General features: G+C 44.8%; 1 protein-coding gene across 1 annotated transcript in view; it reads left to right on the forward strand.

Moving 5' to 3' along the window:
* LOC147461954 (uncharacterized) overlaps nt 1–21,415 on the forward strand; it is a 65,127-nt gene extending 43,712 nt beyond the window's left edge. The window contains exons 3-11 of the mRNA XM_086509416.1: nt 4,699–4,871; nt 4,997–5,057; nt 5,149–5,247; nt 5,320–5,414; nt 19,750–19,863; nt 19,945–20,012; nt 20,231–20,341; nt 20,423–20,717; nt 20,796–21,415. Coding sequence (XP_086365542.1) covers nt 4,699–4,871; nt 4,997–5,057; nt 5,149–5,247; nt 5,320–5,414; nt 19,750–19,863; nt 19,945–20,012; nt 20,231–20,341; nt 20,423–20,717; nt 20,796–20,921 — 1,142 coding nt within the window. The 3' untranslated portion in view covers nt 20,922–21,415. The remainder of the gene's footprint in view (nt 1–4,698; nt 4,872–4,996; nt 5,058–5,148; nt 5,248–5,319; nt 5,415–19,749; nt 19,864–19,944; nt 20,013–20,230; nt 20,342–20,422; nt 20,718–20,795) is intronic.
* Nucleotides 21,416–26,439: the final 5,024 nt, after the last annotated feature.

Below are 26,439 nucleotides of genomic sequence, written 5' to 3' on the forward strand. Positions count from 1 at the left end.
GAAGATGAACCAAATACTGGAAAGGACACTGAAAGAGATCTTGATGTCTGAACATTTGGTTGTTTGTGAACAAATAACCGGAAATAGGAGCGAGGAACTCGCTTCTGTATGGATTGGGAAGCATGGAGCTGGACATCCACTCTTTTGCAACGAGGTGAGCCATTCCTTACCTGCTTTGCAGGTGAAATCAAGGATGAGATGGTGAGATCGAGAGCGACGACAACTCAGGAATGAATCGGATATCCTTTCGATTCGAAATAAGAATGATGATTTTGAATGAATGAATGATGACGCATGTTAAATGATTTTAGTGCATTAAGATTCCCATATGAATGAGATGACTGGATATTGTGGTGGGCGTATCAAGAGTTATTGTGGGATGAGATGGTTACATAGGGATCTAGTGCATCAAGACTTCTAAATGGATGAAATGACTAGATGCTTGAAACACTGTGTTTAGTATGAAATAAGTGGGTGAATGAAGAACTTTGAAACAAGAATTTCCCAAGGTAAATCTCATTTATTTATGAGATTAATGTTGTATGGAAGAACTTGCTAGTTGTGTTAGTAATAGGTGAAGTCGATGATAATGATAATAGGATTTAGAAAGAAAGAAAGAGAAGAAAGAAAGAAAGAAAGAAAGAATGAGATGATGATGACTTTGGAGCAGTGACAGCTCCGGAATGAACTTGAAGAGAAAGAGAGCGAGGAGATACTCGTTCCGAAACAGACATTGACTTTCCAAGACAGGAAAGAGAAAGGTAAAGTGAACGGTGTTCTTAGTTAAGACCATTGGGCATTAAATGCGAAATGGATGGAGGAGGAGGAGCTAGCAGATACTCCTCGGATTTGGAACTTTACCCCGACGCTTTTGGTCTAGCAGTGGCTATTCCATGAGCTCCCATAGATCAGCGGGTTGATTCTGGTGCAGGCGGGATTGCACAAGAGAGGACACAGATTACCTAGAAAGAATAAAGTACTGATTTTCCTTTGGATTTCGGGGATACTGATGGGTTGATAGAATTCTGTTGAATGACTTTATGAGAGAAGTACTTCGACTTTGGATCCCCGAAAATGATTTCTCGCACACAACATTGCTTGAGGCGAATGATTACTCTCAAACGATAGTGCTTGAGTCGAAAATCTCTATAGACATGATCGCAATATGGGATTAGTTAATCCGACATCAATGAGGGTGTGGATCTAGATGCGGTTACTAAATACGTTGCTGGTAGTCATGGTCTGAGATTTGGAATGAATTTTTCTGCGATTGATTTGTCATGTGATGTCATGTACAGTGGTGTGACTGTCGTCTTTGTACAAGTGCTAGATGTGTCGTGTCTAGTGCGTCGGTACTTAGAGCCGATGTCTACTGAACTGGTTTATGGCCTCTGTTTGTTATCAAGGGCGACTACAATTCTTTCAAGAGGGGGGGTATGTCACAAAGTGATGACGTGGCAGGACCACCCGGGCTGATGTCGTGACTTGACCACCTACAGACATGGCAGAAAGTACGGACTGATGACGTGGCTTGACCACCCGTGGACATGGTCGACAATACAGATTGATGACATGGCTTGACCACCCGCGGACATGGCAGACAATACGGATTGATTATGTGACTTGACCACCTGCGGACATGGCAGGCAGTACGAATGATGACGTGGCAGACAATACTGATTTTCGAAACCTGCGTTGACATGCTAACTTGGCAGACAATATGGATTTCACGTTTTATGCTGACAGGTGCTGACGTGGCAACCTGTACGGATTCTTGTAAATTGTGTTGAGTGCTTTTCTAGCAGTTTTTTGGAACAAGTTGCTTTTGGGACTTTTTGCTTTTGAGTTTACTACTATTGGGGCTCTGGTTTTGGCATCCCTTGTAAGAATAAAAGAGCCCTTAGGGCCTCACTCTTCAGAGCATCTGGACGCAGAGTTTGAGAGCCGAGGACCCGTGGGAGTCATACTTTGATCAAGATTTAATATGATAAAGAAATACTGAAAGGGGTGCTTGGTTTTGGGGCCAATACCTTTGGGCACGGAACTATGGTAGGCCGTATCGTCTCGAATTGAATTGTGATTTAAAGTTGTGAAGTATTTTAAGTGATTCTCTCTTTTGTCGTGTGGGATTCCCGACTTGGGGTGCCCAAGTTTGTTACAGTAAAAACCGATGATGTGGGAGCTGTACGGACAACCCACAATTCGCGCTGTAGCATGTTGATGTGGCAGGTGTACAGATTTCCGTGATTTACGCTAGGCAGCTTTTCAGCGCCAGTTTGAGGCTAGGTGCTTTTGAGTTTGAAGCTTTTCATGTAACTGCTTTTCATAGGCCAAGGGCCTTCAAAATTGTGCCATGGGTCTCATTCTCTGGCACGCTTCCGGGTGAAGGTGTAGAGCATGGAGTACCGGCTTGTACTGAGTTGAAGCAATATAAAGAAATACCGAAAGGGGTGCCAAGGTTTGGGGCCAGTGCTCTCTTGGGGTGGAACTCCGCCACTCCGTGTCTCGTGTGTTGTGCATCCCCCTCCGTTCAGTTGTTACTTGAAGTGCTTAAAGTTGTTCAGTTTGTTCTTTTTCGTTGGCACGTGGTGCTCGTCCCGTTACAGGCAAACGTTCGATAAGAATCTGGCAAAGCATCAAGAAATGTTTGTACAGGAGTGTTGTAGGAATGATCTCACTAATGGCAATTAAGAACCCATTGAGATCTTTAATCCCTGCAAGAAATACATCCTTATCATCCTTCTAGGACATAACCTTGGACTTTAGCTCTTTACGCACTGTGTCAAATTTGAACGTGCATACGAAGAAGCTAGTCTATCCCATGTCTGTTTTGTTGTTCGTGCTGAACTAATGTGTGGAGTAGTGGAACACGTAACAAATGCGCGATCAACACATGAGCATGCGATCCTTTGCATGCCAACACACCTGCTTAACAGTAGACAAAACAACTCAAGCAAGAGAACTGCTAGAATATGCACCGTTATCCATAGAACTTGTATCCTTAGAACCTGGTCTTATATCATAACCTTACACAATGTTCTAGATGCCCTTTCAACAAGGACATGTTGCATTATGTATGCAGAAAGTGGGTAGTTGTCCCCATCCAAATTGTCCTCGACAGACAAGCGGAAAACATCAATGTTATTGGCCATGGCCTGTGATTGTACTTGATGCAAAAGTTGCTTGTGTAAAGGAAAAAAAAAAAGCACAAAACTAACGTGCAATCTCAAGAGACCTTAAAGATCTATGTAGAGGATATCAATATAACCACACTTGGGTGATAGAAAGGTTATTCTAGTTTCCTCTTCTTGTTCACCCCCCCACCCCCCCCAAACCCACCCACCCACAAACGCGCGGGCACGCACGCGCGCGCGCGCGCACACACACACACACACACACGAGAAGAGAAGTAGTTTGTAACGTCGTGGGAACAATCCAAAGCGACATTAAAGATATATATGACGGGCCTTGAACTCAAGGCGTGCTACTCGAGGGAATTGAGGTAACCAATCTATCACACTTTGGTGATAGAAAGAGGTAAAAAAGTGCCCCAACGGTCCTAAGTGCTCTCTCTCTCTCTCTCTCTCTCTCTCTCTCTCTCTCTCTCTCTCTCTCTCTCAGAGTATGCAGAGACCCAATTTGTCTACTACTTTCTTATGCAAGGCTGCTTGTCCACATGTGGCGGAAAGCTGAGAGGCCCTATTTTTTAGTTGGTAAATACCTTCGCATGCCAGAGTCTTCCATACTGACTGGGAGACAATGTGAATCATGGGCTGATGACACCCCTTGGTGGGAGAAGGTGGATCCTCTTAATGCTATGTAGTATGTTGAAGCCTAGTTTCACGTTTGGCGGATCATCAATGCCATACAACAATGCATCGACAAAGTCTAGGAGGCAATCGACTGGATGATTGAGAAGTCGAGAAGATTATGTCAGATGAGAATCGTTGAGAGGAAATCCTGTGTCTCGAGGCAAGCCGATGACATGGTAGAACACGGAGAGTAGCAGAGGAAGCAACAAGAAAAGCAATTCATCAAGGGACTTCTCTGAGCCCTGCCATATGTAAAAAGCGACAGAAGGATTACTGCTGACGTTGCAGAGAGCGAATGGACGCTGCTGATGTGGTGGATTTTACCGAAGCTTGGGGCAATTTTGACGATTCGGAGTTTCATAATGGTGAGATTTTTATTCGTCCTCATGGGGCAAGCTGTTCAGGAGCATGAACATTTATCCCCCTACTTTGTTAGGCTTATGCGTTACTAGTCATTGTGCACATCATGCATGATTGCATGAGTTCGTATGCATGCGTATATTTGTACACATTTGTGCTCGCATATGTCTATGAGGTTGTTGCTTTGAGAACGTAGTGCGCAATCTTCCCACTTGAAAACTCTCACTTTATGAAACATGTAAGACTGTCTGGATCAGTTTGTGGAAAATGCCTTAGCAGGGTAAAGACAGTTGCTATGTGTTTGGGAAAATGGCCTGTTTCCTTTTTCTGTGATTCATTGGGACATGGTCGTAAAGGGCAGTCCCCAAGCCGTTCGGCCTGTATGTACGGGTGCCTTTTTCTGAAGGTGTTAAGGACAAGCATCAATTAATTTTATTCCCTACTATTCCATGAATGGAAGAGGAGTGATGGATACACAAGAGCTGTATTTGTGTTGACCAGTGTTCAATATAATTGTGTGCTGCAGGTGGCTCAGAGACTGCTGCAATAATATACAGGCCAGGGGAGTACATGCCTGAGTTGACAAAGCTTTGGAGGGAGTACGAGTCTTCAAAGAATGGGGAGGGTACAAGCTCTGGCCAAGGCCCAACCATTGAGATCAGAATACCGTCAAAGCTTGTTACCACTCTCAACCATCAGGTGAGCTTTTATTTTGGAAAAGACAAATTACTAAGCTTCTCCAAAGAAAATCTATCAGTCATTTTCTTTTTGATCGTCCCTGAAACATGCAACTGTAAATTTTTCTGCTTTTTGGTTGCATACAGGTCAGAGGAAGCCAATTGTGGGGAACTGATGTGTATACTGATGATTCGGATCTTGTGGCAGGTATGGGGCTTTGAGCATCGACTTTGAAATAGAGGTATCTGTATCAAGTTTATATTTTTCTTTTGCTATATCGCTTGTCAAATGCTGGCAGTGTTAATGCACACGGGATATTATCGACCAACCGCCTTTCAACCTCCCTGTTCAGTACACGAGCTTCGTGCAACTGTTCGTGTGCTTCCACCTCAAGACAGTAGGTTCCTTTGTTTTCAGGTTGCTGGTTGTAAAATCTGAAACCTATTCATCCCCTGAAGCATGGCTGCAGGCTATACTTCAACTCTTCGGAATAATATTAGGTCAAGAGCATGGGGAGCTGCAAGTGGATGTAGTTTTAGTGTAGACCAGTGCCGAATCTTCAAGGTGAGTGGCCACTCTTTTCTGCTGCATCCACATAAAAGTTTCAAAACAATTTTGTACATTGTAGGGAATGTTTAAGGCTAATTGGGGATTGCTTTTGTTCTTTGTTAGTGGCCTGCTGTTTTTCTATTAGTAGCTGCCCCCTCTTTAGGCCTTTCCTTCAAATATCATTTTTGTGTGTGTGTGTGTGTGTGTGTGTGTGCGTGTCTGTATGGGACCATACTGAAGATGGCAGCTTGGAATTGTAATGGATCTTGTAGGCTGGATGTGGGTGCCTTTGAGGATAGCTTTTGGGACAGGGACATTAGATTCTCCTCAGAGACTCGTTAGGCCTTTGGACAGATGATGCCACATGTGACGGGATAGAGAACAGCTTTTCGGACTGACGAGAGATCTGAGCAGGGAGTATAAGATCGGGGGGAGTAGCATTGTTATTCATAGAGGAGCTGTACGAAGAGATTATCATGCTAGATACATGTGTGTGAGGCTGAGGGCCGACACAAGCTGATTTTTTTACATTGCCATATGCTACTATCCTCCAAGTACATCAGTCTATGCTGGGCGTAGAGGGCAGTCACCTTTCTCTGTTCTAGACGATGACAGGTGGGAGGTTTTTTGGCTTGGTGACATCATCCTCCTGCCCTGACAGGCAATGCTCAGTCAGTCTTCTATGAAACTTTAGAGGAGATGCTAAGAGAGCTGGATGTAGAAGATTTGGGGCTTGCCAGACATTACAGGACAGAGAGCAGATAGAGTATGGGAGAACACGTGGTCTGGCCATACTTTAAAGCCTACAACATTTTCCTAGAGCAGCCGGTTTCACATGCTTTCCACATTGGCATGGGGCCAGCACAGTGGACTATGTCATGGTACTACCGAGCTTCATCCCCTTCATTCAGGATTTCACAGTAGGACCCAAACCAGTGGGTGTAGCAGCGGATTATGCTCTTTTGACACTTCCCATCTCCTTTCAGTATAGTACAACCCAGGTATGAGGAGGGAGGATACCTGCTATACATTTAAAACAGAGACTGACTCTGTTTATATAGAGGAGATCTATAGTCGTCTATGTACAGCAGCCATGCGAGGACTCTCTGTGGAGGAGATCAGTACTTTACTGAGTGAGACATTGCATGATGCAGCAGCAAAGGCATAGCCACACACTCAGCCTGATCTAAGACGCCCATTTGGGAGCATGCCTCAGAACAATTGGTATGATGAGGAGTGTAGAGAGATGAGAGCACAACTTTAGAGGGATCTTCTCCCCGGGGTCATCAATCTCAGACAGTCTTGGATAGCCTTTCGGCGCCTGGTGTTATGGAAGGAGCGAGCGTTTCTAGCTCAAATGGAGCGAGACTTATAAGCTGTTCTTGAGACTCAGGAGAGGCATGGCGTTTCTTTCATGAGCATTTTCGTCCCCAATGATTATTTCTCTTGATGTGGGGTCAGTATGCAATATCCTTATATATGGTCCCTAGATAGATACGCTTCCAAATCCTCCTGAGCCATGCCCATCTACGAGTACCTTCTTTACCATTGAGATGATAAAGACGGCCATTGACAGGAGGAGGACCAAGAGGGCATATGATCATGATGGTCAAGTAGCAAAGCACTTTATACATGCTACAGATATGCTGGTAGAGGTTCTTGCAGTTCTGTTCAATCGTGTCTTGTGTGAGGGTCTCTACCCGAGACTTGGAGACTGTGTACTATTGTGCCTATCTTCAAGGCAGGTGATCCTAGGGAGCTTAAAAACTACCGTACTATTATGATTGGACACACATTGGCATGGTTTTATGTATCTATCCTTGAGCAGCAGTTGAGCAGCTGGGTAGAGAATGAGGGCATACGGGCAGCGGGACAGGCCAGTTTCAGGAGAGGCTTCTGTCACAAAGTGATGATGTGGCATGCCCAACTGGAAGAGAAAAGGCCTAGTGGACAAGAGAAGCCTGAACCGACCAACATAAAGAACTTCTGAGCACATACCAAGTAGTGTAGGAGATAGCAGGCAGTCTTGCTTCACCTTGATAGTGGAGTGAACCAAAGTAGATAACCCCTCTTTTGAGAGAGAGAGAGAGAGAGAGAGAGAGAGAGAGAGAGAGAGAGAGAGAGAGAGAGAGAGGCTGTAAGGCACTGTTTCGGGGTTTGTTTATATGCTCAGCCAGTATGGAGGTCAGTCTGTTGTTTGTTGATTAGAGTGGGCATACATGATGGGTTCTTGACGTGGCGGGCAGTTGCATGGCTTTTGCAATTTCTAAGGGCACACAATATTGTCTAGTGCTTGTTGACAGATCCAGTCTTCATGCTTACTTAGGATATAGACTAGGCATTCTACAGACGATTCCAAATGCAGGTCACCCGGTTGGACTTCTACTAGCGGGATATAGTTTTCACTACGATTTGCAGCATCACTCTTTGGACCATGTGGAACGCCCATCGCGCTATAGTCACAGGGGACGCCCATTTTTGGGCTTCCCGTCCCCACTTGCCGTCCCACCCTCTTTTTTACACTAAAAATCCATTTGAGCCCCGTCCCTCGTCCCCCGTTCCCCGTCCCCAAACACGTCCCTTGTGACTATGCATTGCGCTCAAAGTCTTCCCCCACTGGGCTGCAACATACTCTTTGTAGAGGCAATGGAGTAGCATAGACGCTCCTTTCTTCACACATGGGGCGAGATCATCAGTTCTTTTCAATCGGGACCATGGTCACATTACATGGCATTATGCTCCTCCCAAGTGGTTCATTCTACATTCATCATACGAGTCACCTTGATGTTCACATAACCCTCGATTTGTTATCCCCCTTTTGTACTTCCCTTGGATGATAGGCCATTAGGCATCTCTAGAGGTCTCTTTTGTACAAAGAATACAACCTGCTTTCCTGCCAAAACACACACACACACACACACACAGAGAGAGAGAGAGAGAGAGAGAGAGAGAGAGAGAGAGAGAGAGAGAGAGAGAGAGAGAGAGAGAGAGAGAGAGAGAGAGAGAGAGAGAGAGAGAGAGAGAGAGAGAGAGAGAGAGAGAGAGAGAGAGAGAGAGAGAGAGAGAGAGAGAGAGAGAGAGAGACATATGAGACCAAGTTGTTACAACAGAGTGATTCTGATACCATGTTCGGAATCAAAAAGAATTGAAACAAAATACAACTACTACAAACTGGGACTGTATGGATGTGCCAGCTAATACAAGGTGCCCAATACATTGTGTAGTCCAATTAGAAAAGAGGGGGGGGGGGGAGATAGTTATGGTAGAGATCCACCGCACTATGGCCGTCGAGAAAGTATGGCTCGAATCCTCTGCTGTAGTCTCCGTCTATGCTGTGTAGCTCCTCTCCTCAATCGCGGTCTTCTAGATCTCCCTAGCTCCAATGCTCGGTCTATGAGAATGCTAGTAGTGGTAGTATGAGTGGGGGTAAAGCTCTGCAATGGTGGTTGCTCCTCTGGGTGCCCAATATCTAGTGTAAAGAAATCTGTAATCTGTCTCTGGGATTGTCTCTCTCCGACTCTCCTCAGTAAAGTGTCTCTATGAGAATGCCAGTAGTGGTAGTATGAGTGCAGGCAAAGCTTTACTCCTCTTGCTGCTCCTCTGGGTGCCCAATATCTAGTGTAAAGAAATCTGTAATCTGTCTATGGGATTGTCTCTCTTCGGCTCTCCTCAGTAAAGTGTCTCTATGCCTGTGTAACTCAAGTAGATACAGTCCAAGACATATCTGATCCTCATAACTCATGACCCTAGATAGAGGCCCAAAACCCTCTCTGAATAGACAGTGGAAATGGCCTCGTATCTCATAGTACACTGTGCAATGGCATATGTAATGTAACTCTGTCTCTTGCTCTAGATGACATAAGCGACATATCCTACTATCTGTTGGTATCCTTGTGAATCTACCTCTCTCAATCTCGAGCCGATGTGAGGATGTGCATATCTGGCCAATGGCACAACGCAAACCATGAGAAAGATGTGTGTCCATATAGGTAGGTTGAATCACAAACCCGTCCTCTGTGAGGTGGAGAAGATGTTCTCTATAGAAAGCCATCTTCGTGCCCAACTCCTGTATCGGCTCTATCCATGTCCTCGTGTCCAGCTGGATCAGATCCTGACGAATGAGTCTAGTGATCTCGATTCTCCACCCGTGTCAGGGACATCAAGGGTGCCTGTAGAGAGTACTGAAAAGGAGGCAACCTGTCCATGGTGAAGCCATGTGTCTGAAACCATGATGTCATTTGTGCACACCAGCATGATGTATCCCCTTGTAGAGCTAACTGTCTGGAGGACTCTAGGGCCAACGTGGCATATCTATCTTTGGTAGTATCCCATAGGCTGTGTACAAAGGAGATTGATCTGGTAAGCGCCTCAATCTCCATAGGGGGGGGCAGCTAACTCCGCTTGAATGATATCTGCGGTACAGAGGCCTTGGCTCTAATCAGCCGAGAGATCATAGATGCCAGGGGCCTCTCCATACGTCTCCAACCTTGCTGACCTACAGAAGGTCCCCAAACTTGCACCCCATATAGCATAGTAGAGGCAACCAAAGTATCAAAGAGCCATAACTTTGTCCTAGGTTCCTGGAACTGAACCTGCGAGAACACATCCTCTCCAACCCTCCCAAAGCCGCACAAGCTCTAGTCAGTCTAGTCTCTGCTGCTCTTCTCAAAGAAAATCTCGGCCCAGTAAAGACTACTCCCAGGTAAGTGTATGCATCGTATACTCCACAGTCTCCTGACCATACGTGAAAGTAGGTGCTGATCTCTTGATCCACTGTGGTGTGGTGTTAAACACCATAACCTTGGTTTTACCAAGGTTTACACATAATTCACTATCGTCTGCAAAACTATATATATATATATATATATATATATATATATATATATATATATATATATATATATATATATATATATATATATATATATATATATATATATAGAGAGAGAGAGAGAGAGAGAGAGAGAGAGAGAGAGAGAGAGAGAGAGAGAGAGAGAGAGCTCGTATTACACTATGGAATGTTTGGAGAGCTCGTTGTCTCCACATTCTAAGTGCGGCTCCACAGCTCCTTCAGGATACCCTCACTACCATTTGGTTGGACATCATTCACACCTTGATTTGGCAGTGGGATTCTTCCTCAGGTGCATCTCGAGCAGCCGAGGCTCGCCGATTTGACTTCCTTCGGCGTTGGGCACGATCCCCACTCTTCTTCACACTTACAGGTGGACAGATTACGTGGCATTATGCCCCTCCTCGGTGGTTTCTCCTCCACTCGTCACACCGACCACCATGAGATTGTTTTAGTCGAGTTGTCACTATAGTGGCTCTCCTCCTTACATTCAGCGTGTACACCCCACGTGATAGGCTATTTTGGCATCCGCTGGGGATTATATTGCACTCAGTAATATACAGCCTTGACTTTTTCCAGAGAGAGAGAGAGAGAGAGAGAGAGAGAGAGAGAGAGAGAGAGAGAGAGAGAGAGAGAGAGAGAGAGAGAGAGAGAGAGAGAGAGAGAGAATGAATGTTGTATTAACATCTTCAAAAGGCCAAAATGACCTATGAGACCAGTCTTCAGAGCGTTACAATGTGGTGGATCTGATACAAAGTTAGAATAACAAAATGAAATGACAAAATGATAAAATATACATACTATGAAATCCTAAGCTGATAGGTGTGAACTAAGTAGCTAGTCGGGATAGCTAAATCACAAGTCACAAGAGATCTAGCATTGGTCGCTAGCGGATCTCATCAATGTCCTCCATGGTAAGCAGTTTGACCGAGCGTCGTGCATGTCGGGCCAAAGTGATCCGAATCCTCTGATGTAGCCTCCGTCGACGCTGTGTAGTCCTCCGCAGTTGTGGGCGTCTGGATCTCCCCAACTCAATCGCTCGGTCGATTAGTGTGCCTCTGGTGTGAGGCGACAAGATCTGCTGTGGTAGTAGCTCCTCCGGGTGTCCAGTGTTTGCTCTAAAGAAGTCTGTGATTGTCTCTGAAACTGGCTGGCCTCTCCTCTCATCAGGCTCTCTCCATGTCTGCGCAGCTCGAGCAGAAACAAACTTAGGCATCTCTGATCCTCGTACCTCATGACTTTGGAGAGTGGTCCAAAGGCCTCTCTAAACAAGCAGTGGAAGCGGCCTTGTATCTCGTAGTAGAGGGGGTAGTGGCATGTGTAGTGTAACTCTGTCTCAGGCTCCATGTCAGTGGTCACACAGGGGGCATGTCCTGGCCTCTGCTGGTACTCCGTTGTATCTCCCAGTCTCGATGCGCAGCTGGTGTGAAGATGTGCATATCTGGCCAATAGCACACTGTATCCCATGAGACAAGTGGGTGTCCATGTATCTGAGCCTCGTCACAAAACCGTCTGCCGTAAGCTGGAGAAGATGCTCTCTGTAGAAAGCCATCTTCGTGGCGAACTCCTATGCTGGCTGTATCCATGTCCTCTTGGTGTCTAGCTGAGTCAGGTCCTGGCGGATGAGCCTGGTGATCTCGGACTGTGTAAGAGTCAGGGAGGGTGCATCCAGTGAGTACTGGAAGGGGGCCAATCTGTCTATACTGAACCCATGCGCCTGGAACCATGATGTCATCTCCCCATACCAACATGCTGTATCTCCCTGCATGGCTAACTGTCGAGAGGACTCAAGAGCAAGGCGGGCGTATCTGTCTTTGGGAAGTTCCCACATGCGGTGTATGAAGGAGACAGATCTGGTGAGCGTCTCAACCACTAGTGGGGGGTAGCTCTGCTCGGATAATGGCATGTGGTACTGAAGCCTTGGCTCTTATGAGCTGCGAGATCATAGAGACCAGGGGCTTCTCCATGTCCCCCCATCCATCAATGCGACCTGTCCTCCCGTGATGATCCACTGAAGGCCCCCAGATCTCAGCTCCATAGAGCAATGCAGAAGCCATCAAAGTGTCAAAGAGCCAGAGCTTCGTTAGAGGCTCCTGAAACTGAACCTGTGAACACATCCTCTCCAATCTACCCAATGCCGAATGGGCTCTGGTCAATCTAGCCTCTGTTGCTCTCCTCAATGAAAATGCTGGTCCATCAAAAACCACTTCAAGGTAAGTGTAAGCATCTGTATACTCCACCGTCTCCTGGCCGTACTTGAATGCGGGTGCTGACCTCCTGATCCACTGTGGGGTGGTATTAAATACCATGACCTTGGTTTTACCAAGGTTGACAGACAAATCACTTTCATGGGCAAAGCTATGCAAGCATTCAAGTGAGTTGCATCCCCTCCGGAGAGTCGGAGATCAACACAATAATATCAGCATATAAGAATAGCGGAATCCATGTCCCTGCCAGCGGTGCACCTCTATCCCCATCTCTCAAAATGTAGTCATAAACCTCATCCACATACATACCAAATAGAGTAGGAGAGAGCGGGCAGCCTTGCTTCACGCCAATAGTGGAGTGAACCAGTGTAGATAGACCCTCTGAGGTGCGTACATGCCCTATTATTGATCTGTACAATGCCATGATCCCCCAAATGAGCTCTGTGGGTACTCCCATCTCGTATAATCTGCGCTCTAGGTACTGTGTCAAATGCTTTGCGGAAGTCCACAAAGCTACAATAGATCCATCTTCCACGGGATCCGCCCTCCTCGATGATGGCCCTGAGTGTCAAGATATGGTCAAGAGTAGAAAAACCTCTCCAGAACCTTGCCTGCCCAGCTGCATGCATTCCCTCTCTCTCTGCCCATCTACTCAGCTGTTGCTCAAGAATGGATGCGTATAACCGTGCCAATGTGTGTCCAATCATGATTGTGCGATAATTCCCAGGCTTCATAGGGTCTCCTGATTTGAAGATAGGTACAATCGTAGATAGGCTCCAAGTATCAGGCAAGCCCTCACACATGGCACGGTTAAACATGACTGCTAGAAGCTTTGCTAGTAGATCTCTGGCATGCATGAAATGCTCAGCCACCAAGCCATCATGATCATATGCTCTCCCAATCCTCATCCTGTGAATGGCCTTCTTCACCATCTCAGCTGTGAAAAAAGCACATGTGTGTGGGCATGGATCTGGGGGGGGGGGGGGGGGGGTCGGGAAGGGGCGGCTGTTCAGAAACTTTGTACAAAGATGATGCGTGCTGACCCCAAGTCTCTGTAGAGGTAATGGCAGGGGGGGTGAGACAACTCATGAAAGAGCCGCCATGCCTCACGCGAGTCCTGACTCAAGAATAGCTGATAGAGATCCTGCTCTAGTCGAGCCAAAAATGCCATTTTCTTCCGCCGCACTAAACGTCGGAAGTCATTCTGTGACTGTCTGCGAGTGATGTCCCCCAAAAGCACTTCCCTCTGAAGTCTAGCTCTAGTCTGGCGGCATTCCTCATCATACTAGCTATTCTGAGGCGTGCTCCCAGAACGACGTCTATGCTTAGGCTGGGTGTGTAGGTATGCCTCTGCTGCTGCATCACGTAATGTCTGTGTCAGTATAGTAGTAAGCTCCTCCGGAGGTCGCCCTGGCTCCTCAGTGCATAGGCGTCTGTAGATGCCGTCTATGTATACAGAATCCGTCTCCCGTGTGAAGGTGTAGCGAGTAGGGGCTGCTACCCATGGACTGTGTGCTACACTACACTGGAAAGAGATGGTCAACGACACAATAGCATGATCTACTGCCACAGCAGTCTGGGCCCAACTATGAGATCTGGATACTAGAGATGAGGATTGGTTGTGCCATGACATAATCCATTGTACTGGCTCCATGTCTTTGTGGAAAGCATGTAAAACCTCCCGTAGCGGGAAATATCTATAGGCCATTCAAGATGGCAAATCCACGTGCAGTCCCCATGTGTATCAAGTGCCCTCCATACTCAGTATGTTCTCCATCCTGTGATAGTTTGGATAGGCCCGTCTCTGCAACATCCAGCTCTCTCAGCATCTCCTGTGAAGTATCATAAAATAGTGTCTGATGATGGGCAGTCCTAGCATTGAAGTCCCCTAGAATGATAATGTCACCATCTCTAGAGAATTCCCATAAGTCATCATCCAAAATAGAGAAGTGGGACTGTCCTCTGGGTGGTGCATATACTGACGTACTCGGGGAAAGTAGCAAATAGCAATGTAAAGATATCTGCCAGTCTTTGCTCTCAATCTCACCCACATGTACCTAGCTTGCTCATCCCTTCGAGCTATATGTATCAATGGGTGCAACTTCTCCCTGAATAACACTGCCACTCCTCCGGAGCCCCGCCCTCTGTGCTCTGATTGTGTCTCGTGTCTACAAGCTGTCTCCCATTTGTATCCACTAATGTGAGGCATAGACTGCCCAGGGGCTTGATGTGTCTTAGAGTAGAAGATGACGTCTCTCCCGTTAAAACTCTTCTCAAAAGCACCCACATCAAGACGCATAGATCCATCACAATTCCAGGTAGCAACTTTGAGTGTGGTCCCATAGGTCTCACACCGTCATGTGGAGCGTGGCTCCAATATCACCACTCTTCCATCTCTATAAAAAGCAATCTTACCTTTTTCCCTTGCCGCTCTAATCTCTGGCATTACCTCTTGCATATGGGCGACCTGTGAGAGGTTAAGGCCATCCCCAAGAAAGATGCCGGTCTTCTTAAGAGTTGGTCCCTTCTTCAAAAAGTCCTTCGCTTCCATGGAGGGAAAACGAAGGATAAGTGCCCTTTCTTTCGAGGTTTCCCCTTTACTCCTACTTTTCTTGTTGCCCACTCTCCAAGCTCTTGAGTGCATCGGCTCATGAACTCCCATCAAAGCCATGAGTTCTTTTACCTCTTCGTCTACATTATCTTTGTCTTTAAGGCTGCAAATTCTCACATGTAGAGAGCGTACACGTCTTCTTTGTTCCTCTTCTAGTGTCAGGTTGATAATGGTGGGTGTGGATGTTGTTTCCTTACTTTTCCCTTTTTGGCAACCTCAATCCATTTCTCAGGAGTCAGCTTCATCTGCTTTCTATTGAGTCTTTGTGATAACGTCCACCCAAGAGGTCGTCATTTCTTTATGCTGCTCTTCCCCCTCTTTGATGGCTCGCACTTGCTCTTTGATTGTGTTGAGTTCTTCTATTAGAGAGGGTTGTAATTCTCCCTCCTCAAGCGTGTTTCGTAATCGTGCCTCAGCCAACTCCTTCTTGAGTGATGCAATCTCTTCGTCTTGGGCCGTCACATTATTTCCCATTCCAATGATCTTGCTTTCTTGTGCCAAAACGCGATCTTCGAGCAGTTTTATTGTCCCTAATAGGTGGCGATTGATCTCGTTAATGGTCTCGGCCATTTCTTCTTTGCACTTTTGGACTGCATCTTCTAAGGGGTCGGCCTTGTCATTCTGCTTCCTCATGTTTGGTCGTCGTTAACAAACGAGAGGAAATTTTGCGGCGGAAGGAGACCTACACGCACAAGGACTTCCACATTATGCATACATGTTCCCACATTAAGCATACATGGCATACATTTCTGCAATTTTTACAAATTACAACCAAGCCCCGCTTTATTCAATTTCTGCAATTTCTAATAGTTTTGCAATTTTCTGAAATTAAGCAATTTTTGAATTCTGCTGTTTTCTGAAATTCTGAAATCTGCTATTTTCTAAAAAATCTGCAATATTTGAAATTTTAGACTGAAAAAGTTCTGCAAATTTTTGACTGCCTGCGGGGGGGGGGCAGCACTGAGAGAGAGAGAGAGAGAGAGAGAGAGATGAAAGAATGAAATGGAATGTACTGAAATATTAAGGTCTTCAAAGGGTCAAAAAATGACCCATGAGACCAACCCGTTACAAACTAGTGAATCTGATACCATGATAGGGTACAAAAAAGGAGATGCTAAGAATGAAACTAGGAGTGCTACTAGCGGGTACTGTGTGGGATATGTGTGATCATTGATACAATGGGTGCCTAGTACAAGAGGGTGATCTAATGGGTCGTGAGTCTATCCTCATCTATACTCTGAATGTCGAGATAGTATGGCTCGAATCCTTAGCTGCAGTGTGCGTTGGTGCTGTGAAGCTCCTTTCCTTAGTCACGACGTCTCGATCTCCCTAGCTCGAATGCTCGGTCAACGAGAGTACGGCAAGTGAGTATGAGCTGAGTTTTGCAGCGGTGGCTGCTCCTCTGTCAGTCCAGTGTCTAGTGTGAACAAATCGGTAATCTGTCTCTAGGATTGTCTCTCTTCAGATCTCCTTAGTAAGCTGTCTCTGTGTTTGTGTAACTCAAGTATATACAATCCAAGGCATCTCTGGCCCTAATAGTTCATGACTCTAGAGAGGGGTCTGAAGCCGTCTTTGAATAGACAGTGGAAGTGACCCCATATCTCGTAGTACACTGTGCACTGACATATATAATGCATCTCCGTCTCTGGCTCTGTATGGCATAGGCGGCATATCTTTCTGGCTGCTGGTATCCTTCTGAATCTACTAGTCTCAATTCTCGAGCAGGTGGGAAGATGTCTGTATTTGACCGATGGCACACCGTAACCCATGAGAAAGATGTGTATCCTTATAGCTGGGTCGAATCACAAACCCATCTCTTGTGAGTTGGAGAAGATGCTCTATATAGAAAGTCATCTTCGTATCCAACTCCTGTGTCAGTTCTATCCATGTCATCGTGGTGTCCAACTGGGTCAGATCTTGGCAAATGAGCGTAGTAATCTCCACCCGTGTAAGAGACAGCGATGGTGCATCCAAGGAGTACTGAAAGGGGGGTAACTTGTCCATGCTGAAGGTATGTATCTGGAACCATGACGACATCTGTGCATACCAGCATGATGTGTGCCCCTGTAGAGCTAACTGTCTGGAGGATTCAAGGGCCAATCAGGCATAGCTGTCTCTGGTAGTATCCATAAGCCGTGCATAAAGGAGTCTGATCTGGTCGCGCCTCTATCTCCACGGGGAGGGGCTGCTAACTCCGCTCTAATGATCTCATGTGGTACGAAGGCCTTGGCTCTAATCAACCGAGAGATCATAGATATTAGAGGCCTCTCCATACCTCTCCACCGATCCTGACCTACGGAGGGTCCCCAAACCTGAACCCCATAGAGCATAGGTGAAGCTACTAAGGTATCAAAGAGCCAAAGTTTTGTTCGGGGTTCGTGGAATTGAACCTATGCCCAGGCCAGTCTAGTCTTTGCTGCTCTCTTCAAAGAAAACCTTTGCCCAGTGAAGACTATTCCAAGGTAAGTGTATGCATCTGTGTACTCCACATTCTCTTGACCATAGGTGAATGTAGGTGGCTGATCTCCTGATCCACTGCGGTGTGGTTTTAAAACGCTGCCTGCGTGCCAAGGGGGGAGAGTGACGTGTCGCTAGCAAGGAAGTGAGGCCACCAGCGTTTCAAAACGCAGGCAGCAGGGGAAAGGGGAGAGCCGTTGTCAATCACGCCAAGGGGTTGGGCACCTGTCGCTGCCGGCGTTTCAAAACGCTGCCGGCGACGCTTGCTCCAACTAGCACCAAACTTTACCAAGCGGCCTGTCGGTATACTAGTCTTGCTAATAGCATTTTAAACTGCTGTTGTAGCGACCAACAATGGGCAGTGGGTTACAAGCTCCACTGCGAGCAAACTCCCTCCAGCGTATGACAAGGTTTGGGTGATTGGGGGGGGATAACACCGCCGGTTCTCCTCTTCTTCACGGGACGCCTTGCTTGCCCAAGGTCACGGAGCACAAAGCTTTGATACCATGTCAAAGTTGAGATAACTGTTGTGAATACAATGGGGGACTGGGGGACCGGGGTTGCTTATATAGCAACCTTAGTAAATTGCCCTACCTAGACTTTGACAAATAAGTAAAAGAAATACCTCATTGGGCTGTTCACTTGAGATGCCAAAACTCTTAACATAGTCAACCATAGATCTCCTCTGTATAGGGTCAGTCTCGTGTAAGTATATAGCGGGTATGTGTCCTCCTTCCTGACACTTGGGCTGTATTTTACTGAAAGGAGACTGCAAATGTCAAAAGAGCATGATCCACTGCTACACCCACTGGTTTGTGTCCTACTGTGAAATCCTGAATGCAGGAGATGAAGCTCGGCTGTGCCATGACATAGTCCATTGTGCTGGCCCCATGTTCATGTGGGAAGCAAGTAAAACCAGCTGCTGCGGGAAATTGCTGTAGGCAATTAAGTATGGCCAATCCATGTGAGGCCCCCATTTCCATCAAATATCTCCGTTATTCAGTGTACTCCTCATCCCGTGAACGTCTGTCCAGCCCCATCGGTCGCTGGTGAATCTCGTGGATGTCCTCCATGGTAAGTATTATGACTTGGCATCTCCCGTGCTGTAATAGAGTAGCTCTCCTCTTCCGCTGTAATCTCCGTCGATGTTGTGATGTCCCCCGTAGTCGTGGGCATTTGGATCTCCCGAGCTCAACGGCTCGGTCAATCAATGTACCTTTGGTACGGGTGGACTCTGAGATGTGCTATGGTGGCTGCTTCTCTGGCTGCTAATTTGAAGAAGTCTATGATCCGTCTCTGGGACTGTCTCTTCCCGCATGATCCCCTTAGTAAGTCCTCTGTGTGTCTGCGTAGCTCTAAAAGATACAAACCAAGGCATTTTTGATCCTGGTATCTCATAACCCTCAACAATGGTCCAAAAGTGAAAACGGCCCCGTATCTCGTAGTACACTTGACAAAGACATATATAATGCAGCTCTGTCTCTGGCTTCATATGACTTAAGTGACATGTCCTAATCTCTGTTGGTACTCCTCTGAATCTACCGGTCTTAATCTCGAGCTAGAGTGAAGATGTGCACATCTGACCTATAGCACATCATATCTCAGGAGATAAATGAGTGTCCATGTAGCTAGGTCTGGTCACAAATCCATCATCCGTGAGCTGGAGAAGATGCTCTCTGTAGAAAACCATCTTCATGCCCAACTCATGTGTTGGCCTTATCCATGTCAGCTTGGTGTCTATGGTCTACCTGAATCAAGTCTTGTCTAGTGAGTCTGGTGATCTCTGTCCGTGTGAGAGACAAGGAGGGTGCATCCAATGAGTACTGAAAGGGGGTAAGTCTGTCCATACTGAAACCATGTAATTGAAACGAGGATCTCATCTGTGCATACCAGCAAGATGCATCTCCCTGTGACACTAGCTGACGGGAGGACTCTAAGGCTAGTCAGACATAGCTGTCTCTAGGGAGGTCCTAGCTAGTATGTATAAAGGAGACTAATCTAGTAAGTGCCTCTACCACCAACGAGGGGGCAGCTAGCTTTGCGCGGATAATTTCATATGGTACTAAAGCTTTGGCTCTGATCATCTGAGGTATCATAGAAACCAACGGCCTTTCCATACATCTCCATTCCTCAATGGAGAGGAGGAAGAGAAGGGAAGGGGTGGGGTGGGGGTGGTTAGGCTAATATAAAGTTTTGCTTGTGTCAACCGTACCATGAATTTTGTAGGTCGGTGGTGGACATATTGATTTGGAACCCTGTTTAACAAGAATCTCTGCCGTTGCCCCAACACTTGCACCTGCTGCAATGGAACGCTCTATGACGACAAGGGCTGCATCGTCGGTATGATGCTTATTACACAAGGAAAAATGATAACTGAATCGAGTGTTTAAATCTGGACCTGACCGCTTTATATTGTTTCAGAACGCATATCGGCAACAGCGGTTTGTGCAGGAAGTTACAATCCAATACAACCTGAGCAATGAGCCGTGGTAGGAGTTTAACTTCCCTGCAGATTTTTTTGTTTGTTTGTCTCCCTACTAGTGGTAAGTAAAGGAGACTTGTAGAGCTCTCAGTTTTTGAATGACTGAAAAAGTCTGTTTACTTTCTGTTGAAAGGCCTATTGTGTGTTTTTTTCTCTTTTTGTTTATAGATCTAGTTCTTATCACAAAGTGATCATGTTTCGCTTCTCTTTTTTTCCTGCTGGCAGGATGAAATATAGTATGAGCATTGTTGCAGATAGAGGTTTGAAGAAGTCACAATTTACGTCTGCAAGGTTAAGGAAAGGGGAGGTGCTCTATCTTGAGACTCACAGAAAAAGGTAGAAGGGGTTTTGGCGTGACTGATGCTAATTATTATCTTGTTTTGCCCATGGCGAATGTAATGTTAATTGGGAATGCAGATTTGAGCTCTCATATAATGGAGAGAAAGTTGCTTGTAATGGAGGTTTTGGGGCCACTTCTGCAACTTCTGCTCCTGTTTCTACAGCTGGAGACAAGAACAGGGACAAGGAGAGTGAAAAGCCTCTTAGCAATCACAATGGGGAACGAGTATCAGGCCGAGGCAGCGGCATCAATGACAGAGTCCATCAAAATGGGGATATGTTTGATCATTACAAGTGGGCAGTCTGCAAGCAGCCACTGCCTTTAAGATTGATGCTTGTTAAGGGCGTTCCTATGCCCAATGAATACGTGGAGGTATTTGTTGTCTTATATGCTCAATTCTGTTGTAATTTCAGAGCATTTGTAATGTCGTTATATTGCATCTTGCTACAGGTTTTGGAGGAAGGGCTTGCATGGGAAGAAATACAGTGGTCACAAACAGGCGTTTGGGTACGTGAGAAGGAGTATCCTCTTGCACGGGCCCAATTTCTATCACAAAACCTTGGAAACCTTGAATAGGGGATTATTAGATATTGTGGCGATCATACATAAGTAGTGACTTCATTGTCTCAATATTGATGGGAGCCAACCAGCTTCTTCATCGTTCTACTTCTTCCTGATGGCCTGTCTACCAATAGTGTACAGTTGCATTTATGAGTGGTTGCTCATGGAGCATCTCATTTTGAAGACCTCTCAAGGATATGGAAGTATAGAGTAGTGCCTCTAGCATCGCAATATTGAGGAGAGCCAACTAGCGTCGTTGTCGGCTTCTTTCTGATGCCTTGTATACCAATCGTTGCAATTGCCCTTATGACTAGTTACTCGCGATTTTTGGTATTACTACGGTCTGTTCTATATTTATCAAGCCACATCTTTAATAGAGAATTAGAGAAATGGCTTGGGCTTGTAACACGCAGCTACATTAATGGTGGTTATTACAGGAGTGCCACTTGGGAATTATGAATTGATTGGCCCTGAAGGGGACGTTTTTTCAAATTTTTTTGGCAGATCTACTGAAAGCTTTTTCATTAGCAAGCATAGGAAGTAGGAAGTAGTTCTGAGCTATTTCCATGTGGACAATTGCTGATTTTTCTGCTACACCAGTTTAACTTAGATGACATTTGAAGGAATATTGTGATTGTACATTTATAAGCCTCTTGTGCCTTCTAATCCTTGAGCTTTTACTCTCTTTTCGAGGACCCTTCTCCTTTCCTTTGTTCTTGCCCTCACTTGATTGCATCCATCTCCTGATGTATGTGAGGTTTTTGCTCCAAACCTTGTTTGTGCATTTGGACTTTTCATATTTTCATGTATTCTTTCCTGCCTTGAATGAAGTCTTGACTGATTAATCCGTTCAAAACTTTAAGAGGAAATTTTAGTTGGGGAGGGTGAAAAATTCAATGGTGAGGCCTTATCATGTTCATGCCTCTTAAAAATTTACCGTCTTCATATATGGCATGCGTTTTGATAAAATGTCAGGAATTATTAATTTTTATTTAGTTTTGTAATTCATGCCATGTGCTCCATAGAAGGGAAATCTATAGGACTCTATGCTAAGATCTGGCCATGGCAATAGATGTGCTTACAAGGATAAGGCAAAGTGTGTGCGATAGGAAGAGGCATTTTTAGCTCCAGTTTGGAGTCTCTTTGGAGGCTCAACTCTCTCGATTGTTGCACTATTTTGCCTTTGATGATTGTATTCCATGTTTTCTATTGTGCTTCAAATCATGCGTTTTGAGAACCACTGCACCAAAGTCCTTTTTTTCCTTGACATAGAGGATTGTTCAATAGCTAGATGTAAATGAAGAGTGCTATTTATAGTCTCTCTTGATGCCATCCTTTCTCATGCTGAGATAAGTGTCATACCAAATGAAGTACATCAACCGAAAATCTTGCAAGACGATAGAGATTATAAAGGTTCGAGCAATAATTTTAGCTTGTTTCACAATGAAAAGGCCTCAATATCTGCCAAATTGTCAACAAGCTTAAGAACTCACATGTGTCCTGAAGCCGGGAGACATGGATCACATTCTCTACTTTGCCTTTCAGATGATTCCACTTGTATTCCGAAGGATGTGGGAACATTCACAAATTATTCAAAAAAATAGCATAAAATTGATTATAAGAAATGTAACATCACCAAGATAAAGTTATTAGCGTTTATTTTTCAATTGTAGGTAGGGAGCGCTTGTCTCAAGCATTCCCCATGGATCAAATGAAATATGTGAATGATTGTTTTTAGTGTCATCATCACACTCTCGAAAGTACCTTAATTAACATATATAGAAATATGAGCTTGCCACATGCATTCCCCCAAGAGTAGATGGCAAAGAGTGAAGATTGTGATTGATTACCACCAAGATCGAGTTTACAGAGGATGTCACCAACTTGTTAGTTTTTTTCTTTCGAATTATAAGAGAATTAAATATGAGCTTGCCACATGCATTCCCCCAAGAGTAGATGGAGTAAATGAATGCTTTGTTCATGCCACCTTAACTAAAGTCATCTCACCTTCAATGAAATATAATAGAGCATAACATTTTCGGAAAAAATTGAACTTTACAAGGCCGTATCAATCTAATTTTTGGAGTTTAAAAGTAATATTTTATTATCAAGGGAAAATATTAAACCCATTCGACTTCGCAATGGGCACATCTTCTCTCTACCCCTTTTTAAATCTACTTGAAAGCTACTAGTGCTTCGTCCTACGAACGCCCCACTTTCTGCCTCCACCAAATAACTATTTTGAACTGCGGTTCGCTACTTCCACTTTGTACATCATGGTTTAAACAATGGAATTTTTCCGTCCTCTCCTTTAATCCCATTGCACTAAAAAACCAACTGTTGTTTTGCTTGAAACTCTATTCCAAAAAGCAAGCCGGACTTAACATAGTCTTCTCTTCTGACTTTTTCCTCAAACATAATCAAGTCTAGTATTTGCATCCATTTTCATATCTCTAGTAAATAATTCCAGCATCGTATGTCCCTACGATTTTGCAAGCTACTCTCGTTAGTAGGAATCTAGCGAGATCCTCTCAAACCTTTGAGGAGAAAAACGGAGGAGCTGGCACGTATAGAGGTCTCTTTGCAGGTCTCCTCTCTCTCTGTCTCTCTCTCTCTCTAGATGGGTGTTCGGCAGGTGGGCAGTTCCCTCAAGCTGCGCAAATTGCAGGTCCGCTAGCTTGAGGGAACTGCCCACCTCAAGCTGCGCAAATTGCATGGACACGGGGTTGGTGCTGCGAGAGAGATATCATTGCTCGCAGCGCTCACGAGGGCTTGCAATGGGATAGAGTGCACGCATGAGACTCTCTCTCTCTCTCTCTCTCTCTCTCCACCATCACACTGTCTTGCTGTTGGACTTGCTGCGTTAGATTCACCTGTAGTGGCGACCCCTTCAATGCAGACGCCTGGTGATAGGACATCTGCTGAAGGCCCCGCGGGAGAACTGTGCGTAGAGACAGGAACTGCAAGCTGAGCATGGAGCATGGACGAGATGATGTGCTCAAGGAAGTGCAGGGCAGACATGAAGGCTGGTGTGCCTCCATCGTCATCTTCGTCGAGAGGTCTCCTATCGGGCAGGAGCGATGGGCGCAGGAACCGGACAGAAGCGGCAGCCTTTACATTTCCTAAGGTTAACGAGAGAGAACATCGACTACGAATTAATTAATGAGATGAGAATGTACCCAGTAAGTCGTTCTATAATAAATTACCAAGATTGCATCATGAATAGAAGGATATTTATGTCAAGGCACAGTAACTGCCCATTGTGTATCTTGGACAACATTAGTTAAACTTTACACAATGGATGCATTTGTTTCTTTTGTAAAGTCCTCTTTTCCCTTTAACTTGGAAAACTACTTGATGATGATGATGTGATCATTTGCCTTACAAAAATTTCTGAATCAAACCTCCTATAGTAGCAACATAGAGACTAGTTCATGAAACGTCCCTCAGTCACAAGTCTCCAAGCAGAAGCAATGTATGAAATGAATCTCGTAATGCGTCTCAAGAGCAATTTGCACATGGGAGCTTCAAAACAATTGAATTCTCCTTGAGACCTTTATCATCTTAAGAGAATAGTCCTTATCATCCTCTTGTATAATATTAGAGTTTAGTTTCCTTTTAAGATAAACATTCTTTTGCCTCATAACAACATCCATAAGACCGGCTTATAAATATCTATGTTCCTCCCTTAAGAAACATGTGGACTGGTGGAATGTTTGATAGAGAGCACATTCAAGCTGCACATAGAGAGGTAGTTTTCCATCCTCACAAGTTTCCAAGCAAAAGAATCCTGGTAAATAAGTGGAGCATGGGAGATACTCTAACAAATAAACGTCTGGGAACTTGAGCTTAAGAGTTTGACAAAGTGCTATGTTGTCATACTTGAAATTACTATGTCCTTGAAATAATAGATTTATGACTATAGTTACATTGGTCTTTCATCCCATAGCTTCTGACAGTTTTGGCCTCGCATACCTTGCATTAGACTGTTTGGTAGTTGACTATGAAGCTACATTGGTTGCTCTTAGATGTGTGTGCTTGTGATTAGCATTTGTATTCAAGAATCTCATTTTTTGTGGTGAAAGCATTTCAATTTTTGTATTCAAGAATCTCATTTTTTGTGGTGAAAGCATTTCAATTTTTTTAAGAGACAAAGTCATACTATCATACAAGCCCACTTGTGGAGAATTCATCTCACTTGGTCCAAAGTTGGCAATCGACAATAGGCTACACCAACTATGTCTCATTAAAACTAGGACAATTGGCCATAAACTACAACGTGACAATAGAGACTTTGTTGTTAATTTCCAAGTTTGTGCTGCTCTTGATGTAAATATGGCCATCCATATCCAAGAATTACACATGGGCCTCCCAAATTGGCCTTGGAGCCTTACTAAGAACTCATCAAATTGCTACACAATGCCATGCGATGAATCATTGCATGGTATGTCGGGGTGGTCATTTTTAGACACTTCTCCAAAGATTCAATTTTAGCTATAAGGTGAGTATTTGCTACTCATGATTGAAGCCTTATTTGATAAAGGGTATACAACCCTAAGTTCTGCTTGTGCAATTTCTATTGGGCCCAAAATAATACAATTACTATTCATAGCCGCACTATCCCATGAAAGGTTGTACTTCCTTAAATGTACTTGGGGCGTGGTAACTTAACAACCAATTTATAACTTCTAGATTTTCAAAATTTCATTTTGGAAAATATGACCAACCAAGTATTTTGGCTTGTCTTAAGATGAATATACACTTCTAAAGGCTTAGGAAAATTTTATAAATCTTGCTCTTTTGACTGACCTTTAATGTGACTCATTTGCAAAGGAGACTAAGTGATCCATAAATAGTTAGTGGCTTCCTTGAACACATGAATCATTAGTGTTTGAAAGGAAGCCAACCAACATATGGCATCTTTTTCTTTTTTAATCTCCATTGGTTCCTAAGATATTATCCTTGACACAATCGCATAAGTATGATCCTTAATTGTTTTGTTATATACCTTTTCTAAAGTCGATCTTATTTGGAAAGTTTAAAACCCCCCGCCCCCCCCCCCCCCCCCCTCTTTGGTGGAGTAATGGAGGAAATGTTTGAGAATGTTGTCACAAGTTCATAACCCTTGTCATTTTGTATGATTAGCGTACAAACCAAGCCTGAGCGCGATGGAATCACTTTGTAACAATATAAGTTATTATTCAAAACAAAGAAAATAGAGAAAATAGAGAAGCTATTTTAATTAGTTCAGTGCAGTCCACGTGTGACGCGTGTGTGAGAGAGAGAGAGAGAGAGAGGCAGGGACGTGGAACAGGATGCTAGATTGGAGGGCCGGGCCATTACACTGCATGTTGTTGAAACAACTTCGCCGCAAATACTTCGCCGCAAATGAGTCTCTCTCTGTCTCTCTCTCTCGCTTTCTCTCTCTCACACACACACACACACATTTCCTGTTGGCGCATTCTAATCTTCTCTTCTAGTTGTGAAGCGAACGACGCCATCGTACAGCTGCGGCCTTCAGCCTCCAAGCAAC

The sequence above is a fragment of the Adiantum capillus-veneris genome, chromosome 3 (assembly GCF_014529385.1).
Source record: "Adiantum capillus-veneris isolate H3 chromosome 3, ASM1452938v2, whole genome shotgun sequence".
Classification (NCBI taxonomy): Eukaryota; Viridiplantae; Streptophyta; class Polypodiopsida; order Polypodiales; family Pteridaceae; genus Adiantum; species Adiantum capillus-veneris.